Source organism: Aythya marila (assembly GCF_965140915.1).
Source record: "Aythya marila genome assembly, chromosome: 2".
Lineage (NCBI taxonomy): Eukaryota > Metazoa > Chordata > Aves > Anseriformes > Anatidae > Aythya > Aythya marila.
This window is the reverse complement of record NC_139043.1, coordinates 10,583,129-10,592,304: the sequence shown is the minus strand read 5'-3', so window position 1 is coordinate 10,592,304 and position 9,176 is coordinate 10,583,129. Positions and strand designations below refer to the sequence as shown.

The 9,176-nt window shown below is 33.6% G+C and overlaps 1 protein-coding gene across 1 annotated transcript in view; it reads right to left on the bottom strand.

The window, feature by feature from the left end:
- Positions 1–243: 243 nt before the first annotated feature.
- DYNC2I1 (dynein 2 intermediate chain 1) overlaps positions 244–9,176 on the bottom strand; it is a 32,188-nt gene continuing 23,255 nt past the window's right edge. The window contains exons 17-24 of the mRNA XM_082754779.1: positions 8,001–8,114; positions 7,071–7,132; positions 5,941–5,992; positions 4,578–4,638; positions 4,218–4,314; positions 3,823–3,954; positions 2,662–2,885; positions 244–1,548 (exon numbers count right to left, since the gene is read on the bottom strand). Coding sequence (XP_082610905.1) covers positions 1,377–1,548; positions 2,662–2,885; positions 3,823–3,954; positions 4,218–4,314; positions 4,578–4,638; positions 5,941–5,992; positions 7,071–7,132; positions 8,001–8,114 — 914 coding nt within the window. The 3' untranslated portion in view covers positions 244–1,376. The remainder of the gene's footprint in view (positions 1,549–2,661; positions 2,886–3,822; positions 3,955–4,217; positions 4,315–4,577; positions 4,639–5,940; positions 5,993–7,070; positions 7,133–8,000; positions 8,115–9,176) is intronic.

The window sequence follows — 9,176 nt, the reverse complement described above, 5'->3', positions numbered from 1 at the left end:
ATATACTGCAGCTGTGAAGACAGACCTATCCACCTGAAAACACCAAACCTAAAACTGAGAACACGATACCTTCCACACTGCAACTGTTGAGGTTACTTCAATAAGATATTTGAAAGGAAGCAATATAAACATATTATATAAAGGCATTTAAAAATATTCCCCAACATCTCTCTCCAACATATTTTAGGGGTTGATGAAGCAGTACTTCATCTGGCCCTCTGGATTGTGGCTGCTGCTTTTGAGAGGGGAATGTGCAAAAGAACACAATTTAATTCCCTAAGTGATGTGCACTGTTTATGTAAGGCACTCTTATACTGCAGTGACTTGGCACCATCATGTGGCCACTCTGAGTCTGCTCACTTTAAGTAACAGTTTACATAGAAAACACTTTGCTAGGAATCAATTAAAATTTACAAATGATTTCAGTCTACTCTAGAAGGAGAACATACATAGCTTAAGTATACATACACTAAATTCTGAATGCATTAGAACGTTTTTTTCCAATTGTCCTTTTTTCCCCCCTAAATCTCTGCTCTGTTTGACCACATTTTCCTTCATGATCTTTAAATTGGAAGTTGTTAGGCTACAAAAGTTAAAGGTATTTTCTGTGGTTAATTTTGTTCCAAATTTTACCAATGATGTTCAAAACTTAGAATAACATTACAGACAACTATCCTCTGCCTCACTACAAGAGCTTTGAAATGATTTACAGCATTAAACAGGTCAGTGTTTTCTGTTTTACATCAGAAATCACATTAGAATTTCAGTAAGTGTCATAAGCACATTACTTCTAGTGTTTGATCCAAACTATATATCAGGACAACTTGAGCTTTCAGGTATTGCTTTTGTAGTGCCCCAGGGACAAAATCAGGAGTCAAATCATTTTTTTCATGAAATGGAAATTTGTTTACCTGATGTTTCAAGGTAGATATAAGAAATCTTTACCAAGCATCAGTGTTGTAAAGGCCCGGAGATACAAGTTGCAATACATTCGTGTTGCTTACACAGGAGCACAGTTTTATGCTAACCAGAGAAAGGTTTGCTATTATTTATTTCTGAGTAGAATAATGAAAAACAGTAGTATAATTTATAGGAATATATTTCCAATATTTTTTTTTTTTTTTGAAAATATACGTTTTTAGAATTCTTTCAATACGGAAATACAGTTCATCATTTTTTTGAGCACTATAAGCAAAAGTTGGTTCTGTCATTTTTTTAAGATAAAATATATTGTTTCAGATGAAAAAATATACACATTTTCTTTAAAATATATACAAGTTATATACAAATACAAAACTATACTACAAATCTTTTAATTGCGGTTAAAAAAAAGCATAAATATTTTGCAGTAATAAACCCACACAGATATCCTGCTTCTAAAAGGACTGCAGCAAAATCAAATTTAGCTTTTCAGATTCCTCAGGCTGAGGTAATGCCCACTTCTTCTTTACACATTGAATATCTATCTGTCCAGAGTCCTTGGCCAGCACAACTCCTAACAATCCATTTGTTTTTTCTGGTTCTCCAAGCAGAGCCATAGTTACAACTCTGAAATCAAAAGAAGGGAGGAGGGTAAGTGGGTTGAGACAAAATTAATAGAAAATGGTCTTTTCAAATGTGTTTTTAGCAAGTTATTTATAGTTAACCAATTCTTCCTTTTCTGCTTATCATCATAGTGTACTTCTCCCTTTCAAGTCCCAGCATTTAGCTTTTAACCAGTCACAACCATTTAACGTTTTAATAAGAGGAAGTTCTGCCCATTCACAGATTCCATCATCATTTTCTAATCATGACTTAAAGTTATTTCAAGCTTGTAAAAATGAACTGGATACTTTTTATGGTATTTCCTAAACTGTACAGTATAACAACTTAAAAAATGCATTACTTTCTCCCAAAACTAGCAGCACTTCGCTACAGCTTGCAAAACTGCAATGACAATTTTTAGTTAGGATTGTCACCAAGACTAACTTAAGCGTAGGGAAGACAGAAGCTCCCAGCAAGGCACCCAGCAGGGAGAAAGGAAAATCCTCAATTCAGAAAGGTTAATTCAGAAACTTCAATTCTCAATCTACAGGATACTCAGTTTTCTACACTGACTACAGGAACAGCCTTGTGTGACTGCCGTGTCTTGGTGACTTGTCTTGGTGAATATATGCTAGCCAAAAACGTTGTTTACTTTGTGACAATAAACATAATATATTTATATTGGTAAACATATGGTAATATAGGCATTTTAAAATATTCTCCAACATATCTTGAACATTTATATGAACATTTATAGGGTTGATCCTGATTCAGAAAAGTTATCTTTGAGCTTAAGCAGTCCAGTGATTTTAGTGGCAACAAAATTTTTCTCTACATACAAACAGCAAGTTGTCCACATACAGACATCCATCCATCCCGCTGATAACACCCTTTCTGAATTTGATTTATACTAACATTATTTCTTGTCAGATTATATAAAATAATATATAAACATAATCTGAAATTACACTTGCTGTGGTGTCTCTTTCAAGCAATTAAAAAAAATACAGTTAGAAATGCAAATTGTAATTCACATTTTATGTTAAGCAAAAAATTCCCCACTCCAAATGCAAACCAAAATGTCAATGATAATATTATTAATATTTTGTTAAAAATACATTAGTGTAATGTACTCACTTCTCTGATGGAATAGTTTGCTTTGCCACAGGCAACAGATCATTTTCCAGGAGATCCCAAATATAAATATTAGACAATGCATCCAGGACAAAAAACACTGCGGGTCTTGTTAAAGCCCACTGCAGGGCAATAATTGGCTGGCCATTTGTGCTGTCATTCCACTGCATGAGGGGATACTCTGATGTCATTTGGTGTAATCTAATACTTCCATCTGAACAGCCAACCTGTATCATAGGGAAAAAAAAAAATATTTCCTGGGAGGAAGACAAACTAAGCAGGATAGAAACTACAAATCAATTATTGAAAACACCAGGCAGAAAAATACTAAAAATACTAACTTGTAGGAGTCAGTATCATACTAAATAAAAGCATTTGGAAAAAAGGAAAGAACTTCCACAGTGGTAAGTGAAAGTTCAGACTCCGCACATGATGACACAAAATACATACCCAATAGCCAAACACATTCATTTTATACCTCAGGCAATCCCAATGTAAACCATAGCATATTTAGACACTATTTAATAGAGGATCAAGTACAAGTATATGCAGGTCTAGGTATTTAGAAAATCCTACCAGAGCTAGAGCCAATTTACATTGAATTAACTTTGAAAAGGCAGACAATTAAAATACTGTGTGTCAATTTGAACTGCAGAGGCTAGATTTGAAGATAACTGTTCACATGTAGGATGCATATGCTGCCAGGCATACACCGAGAGCTTGTCAGCAGGCTGGCTGCAAAACCATGAAGTGGAGAGGGAAGTATGGCATGGAATACCCACAGCTGCTCCACAGACATTTCTTTCACAGATATCTTGTCTCCAAAATGATTATGTCACTAAGAGATATGTGATAACAGTGAGAAACAGATGAAGTTTAACTCACAGCAGAAGACCTGCTAGCAATGCTGAATTTCAGTAAATCAGAGTAAGTTACAAAGTTAATGGCTGCAGCGAGACTGACATTTGTTTCTGTGAGCCAGATCCTCCATCTTTCACATATCCAAAGTCACATCAGGACATAGTATGTTTGTTACCCTTCATTTCAGTTTGGAATTAGTGAGGTAAATCAACGATAACATCTAGTTAAATACATCAAATTGGAAAATTTTCCTCCATAGGTAATTAAAAATGAAACTTATATTAATTTAAAGTGTTTTCATACCAAAAAAAGTGACTTTCCAAAAGGGAAGAAATCAATTGCATTGACACGTATTGATCTTATTCCACTCTCCTGGGGTCTGAATAGCTTTGGAAGAACTTTTAAATCATGTCTTGTACCATGGCCTATCAGACCCTACAAAAAAACACAAGGAAAAAGAATTAAAACAAACAAACAAACAACACAACTACGCTATCAATATTAGAAATTCATAATTCAAAAGTTAAAACTTAAATATTTCACACAGCAGCTATCTTAAAAGGTCCTTAATAGCTAATAAAAGACTGTAGCAATATTTTCAAATTACAAATTTTACATATAGTTTTCAGGTAAAAATCCAAGTAAATGGGACAGCATTCGGAAAAAAATAATGAGATGAATTGTAGCATATTACTCACAATGTTTGTTCCAACAATGAAATGATTAGGATCAGAAGACAGAAATTTAATAGTCAGTGTTTGGGGTGTTCTCAGGCGCACATCTTTTGGGAAAAGGCTATGAAAAACATAAAGGTAAAAGGAAACAAAAATGTACAGGAATTTTCTCCTGAAGACATGCATCTACATTACAGAAACTCTTGATAGTCCTAGGAAAAGTGTGCATTAAAAAAAAAAATCATTATTTAATATCTATCATTAAATAGATAACAGTAACTTAAAGTATAGGAAAAATTAGCTTTATAAGATACACGTGTATCACATGTGTAAAATAAAAATCAGCTTTATGAGATACACAAGCCCAAAGGCTTGTTTTCTTACCTGCTATTCAATTCCATAGTAGAACTATGTACTAACTTCACTTTCCCTCCAGGAATTAAACCTAAAATTATATAAAATAATTATTTAAATTGATTTAAGAACTTTGCATTAAGAAAGCGCTATCAGCAAATTAAAACCTAAGCTAATAAATGTAAGGATACTGCACAGTAAAATTGCTTCTTGCAGAAATAGCTTTGATACATAAGAATCCTAAATCATTTGAACTCTTTATTTCAGAATTCAAATCTAAAGAGTTGAAATATTTGAAAGAAATCAAAGAAAGAGGACAGATAAAGTGAAATATGTGAACTCAATTATGTTTCAGTTCTTCAGTATGCACATAAGATCATGCAATATCTTGCAAAATTTTTTATAAAAAACCTAATTCTATCAATGGTGAAAATGAACATTTATGTCACTTGGATCCTTAACCATGAACTATGGTAATAAGAAATGGTAATAATGCTTCCATAAAGTTATTCCATGCTACTTGTTAGCAGAGAATAGCGTAATGATTAAAATTATGAAAACCCAAGAACTTTTTGCAGATGAAAAGAAAACGAGTGCTGGCAAAAGCAAAGTTGTGTCCAACACATCACCACAGCCTAGCTTTAAAATACACCTCTCCGCAGACGTACATATCCAAATCTGGTAACTCAACATAGACAGACAAGGCACAGGAGATTATAAAATATAAAACTGATCAATAATTCTAGTTTGTTAGCATTGCTTCATTGTTTATATTTGCATTCAAAAATGGATCTGGATTTTATTGGCAGCCTTTTCCAGCTAAGTAGGTCTAAGTTTGTTCCAAGAACAAAAAAGAACAAAAGTTATTCAGATGACTCAACAAAGATTGAGTGGACTTGCTTCTTACCATTTTGACAGAATCTTTTTTCTAATAATGTACCTTGATCAGAAGAGAATTTCTAGGATAGTTATCAAAATGGAGATGTATGTAACAAAAATATTATAAGAAATTTGGTTAAAACTGAAAAAAGAACAAGTGTACCAAGTATGACATAAAATCTTGTACTCTTTAAAAAAAAAAAAAAAAAAAGCAGCTGTTGAGGATACAGGTATCTGCTTTGATGTTCTAAGAAATGTGGTTGCCTGTGGTAGGCAGCAATTGCCAGTGCAGAATTAGCAGATAAGATTCAGATTGCAGCGAAGATAAGGCTCTTGATACCTAACCTACAACCCAAAATAGGAGATATATGTCCTATTCAGGATGGATCTTTTTCTCAACAATTTTGTCCTCTTCTAGACCATTTGATGTCAACACTAATTCTTCCTCCTCTTTAGGAACTTCATCATCTCAAAATCCATGCACTTTATTCTATCTCTACTATACAGTACTTACCTAAATCAGTTTGTGAACCAGATAAATCCACTTTCTTTAATTCTACAACTACCTGAAAAGTCAATATTCAACATTATTAAAAAAATAAGTATTTACCAGACTTTAAAGTTGTTTCTTTTTTTTTTTTTTAAAACTATCTGTAATAATGTATGACATACCCATCTAAATATTCCTTTAGAGTTAAGTCTAATATTACAATGACTGCAGGTAGACTCTCTATCCTCTGTTAACGTCTGCAATGCTAAAAACAGTTGCATGTGCCTGCTGGAAATTCCCTACTGGCAGCAGAAAATGGGAAGTCACCCTCTATACTTAACTGCTCACTGACATCATGTTGGTTTGATTGGCAACCAAAAAAAACCAGCCTAAATCCCTCAAGTAAGGAATTATAACATATTTCCTGTGTTTTTCACCACCTTTCCATGAACTCCAATTGAAAGTCTGTTTGGCTCAAACCCACTGCTACTAAAGTTACTTAGAGCTTTAAGGGACTTAACTAGTGCTACAGAAGGGAAATACTTTTATCCCCTTAATATTCACGTATCTATTCAGTTCCTCAAGCAAGATAACTTATATGTGAAAAACAGGTTCAGGGGTACCTGGGCCAAAGCTTCATCAGAAAAACAGAAGACTGAAAACATCCAATAGAAAGTAGAGCTGTCAGGACAGTATTTAAGAGCAACAGACCTGGTGCTTACCTGCCTGTCATATTTTAGGCAGGGTTATCTTATCCACAGATTTTCACATTTTGCCTCTTGAACATTTATTTAATATAATTACAAATATGACTTCTCACAGTACAATCTCTGAACCCACTGTGATTCAAATAAAATAAAGTAGATGGGTGGAAGAGGACCATGGTCCGTTATTTAATTATTAGAAATATTTGAACATGCTGAACTACCGTTTGCATGTTTTCATGAATTCATGCACCTGTTAACAGTTTCGCCTAAAGAAAACATCCTGGCATTAGGGAGTCAGGTCAAAGATTTTGAAGAGAATTCCAATAGCATGGCTAGTTTTCAGGGAGGAAATTCTCATTGGAAATCCAAGATTTGCGTTGCTGTATTTCAAGAAGTATTTTATTATTCCAACATGTAACACCTTCTTTTCATACATATATTACTCACCCACATATTGAGGATTCCATTTTCATCCATTGAAGCTATCTGAAATGGAGGGCCTGACATTTCTATGGAAGGAACAGTAACAGTAACAACACATATTCATACACTGACCTTCATCCTGAGCGATATCAAAGGTTTTTAAACATTTGCTAGACTAATATGTTTTCTAAAAGTTTTGTGTTCCTCTTAGCTACATAAAGCACCCCAATTCTACCAAATAAGAAAAAGGCATGAAACTAGTGTGTTCAATTTCACCTATAGGAAAGGCAGATGATCTCTGTCCACGTCTTTTAAAGTATCTAGATTTTGCATGGACTTCAGAACAGAATTTAAGATGTAATACATGTAAATGAAATCTAGTAAAACCTGCAATGTGTAGAACATTTCTTTGGACAATTATGGTTTTCAAAATGAAAATCTGCAATGGCATTAATGACCTTTCCTCTAGCACACTGCCTAAGAATTTGGAGGCATGAGTATGAAAGTTTCTTTGCAAAGGCTGGTCATAAGAAAATTTAGGCAGAAGACACAGCAAGGCCCGTCAATGACAGTCACACATTTTATGTGCTGTCAGATACACACAAATTGCTGCACAGATAATAGATAGGGTTTCTGGACATTACAGTAGGACTAGGACTTTTCTAAAGGTAGTTTTTGAGTGGTAACTTATTTTATCATGGAAGAAGAAAATATCTTAAAAAGAGACATTTTAACAAACAAGAACACTTATCAGATGTGAAACTGCACTGAATGAACATTTAATGAAAATGAGAACAGCAAGTAAATGTGAATGTTATTTGTAATTGATACTACATAGAACTTAGAAGCCAGAATGCAACTATAAACTGGAATTTGGCTATGATATATTTGTTTTACTGGATACTAAAGAAAGATTGAGATTGAGACTGATCCCTTGCACAGCAGTTTACATACCCTCCTGATAAGAAAGGCTTGAGAGTCCATACTTCTGATCAGTGCAGAGAGAGGTTGAGACAGGTTCCACTGCTACTATAGGAGAGGTGTGGTTTACTGAGTTTAGAACACCATCTGCAATAAAGAATAATTAAAAGTAAACACTATACTATTTTCATCAAAAACAACAAAACCCTACTCACTTACTAGGTTATAGGAGAACTATGATTACAAAAATGTGGAAGTAATGAACTTCATGAGTTTGTTTGTAAAAGTCTCAAGTACATATTGCAAACTCTTTCCTAAATTAACAAACCACTACTAGACAAATCAATGTTTCACCTTCTGTTTCTACTTTTCATTTTCCAAATTACTGCCGCATCATTTATGCCACTGTACAATGCATTTCAGTAAAATTTGCCATTTCAGAGCTAGCATGAAGACAGCTATGTTAATTTCATGCTCCACCAGTAACAGAGGAAAAAATAAATCACTGCTTAATAAACAGGAAAGACAAAATTGAAGGAAAATGGCTTTTATAAAGTCTTATTTAACAGACAGTAGTTATCCTGAAACAAACAGTTCACCATGAAAAAGTATGCATTTACCCTTTAATAACATTTTAAAATAAATGTGTATTTAGAGCTATTTCAATATGTATTCTTTGTCAGTTACTCCTGACTTCTGGATTTGCACACTGAGGTTAATCTTATTTAAGCCTAAAGGAATAACGCTTCCTAAGAATACAGCATTAAAATCTGCTTACTTATTTAAGCAACTACATGATATTGTAAACATGCATATGACAACTAGCCCACTGTGCAACACAAGACCAAATGTCTTCAATCTACTAAAAGAAATTTAATGTCCATCAACAATCAGCTAATGTTTGCTTTAACATGACTACTGCAATTAAATATGTTTGTGAACAGAAGTTTTGTGCATGTACGTGTTTGTGTGTCCTTGTGTCCCGTGTGTGTTCTTTTGTCTCCTCAACCAAAGAAAAGGAAACTTAAATAAATAGAGGGTCTCATTTTGCAATCATAAAACTATTAAAAAAAAAAAAAAAGGAAGAAAAAAAGAGAAAAAACACACCTTTATTGTTATATGTAATTCTTCATTAAAGGGCACAAGTAAAATGGCACCAATTTACAAATAAGATTGAGATGAATCAAGAGTCAAATTGGTGGAATGTAC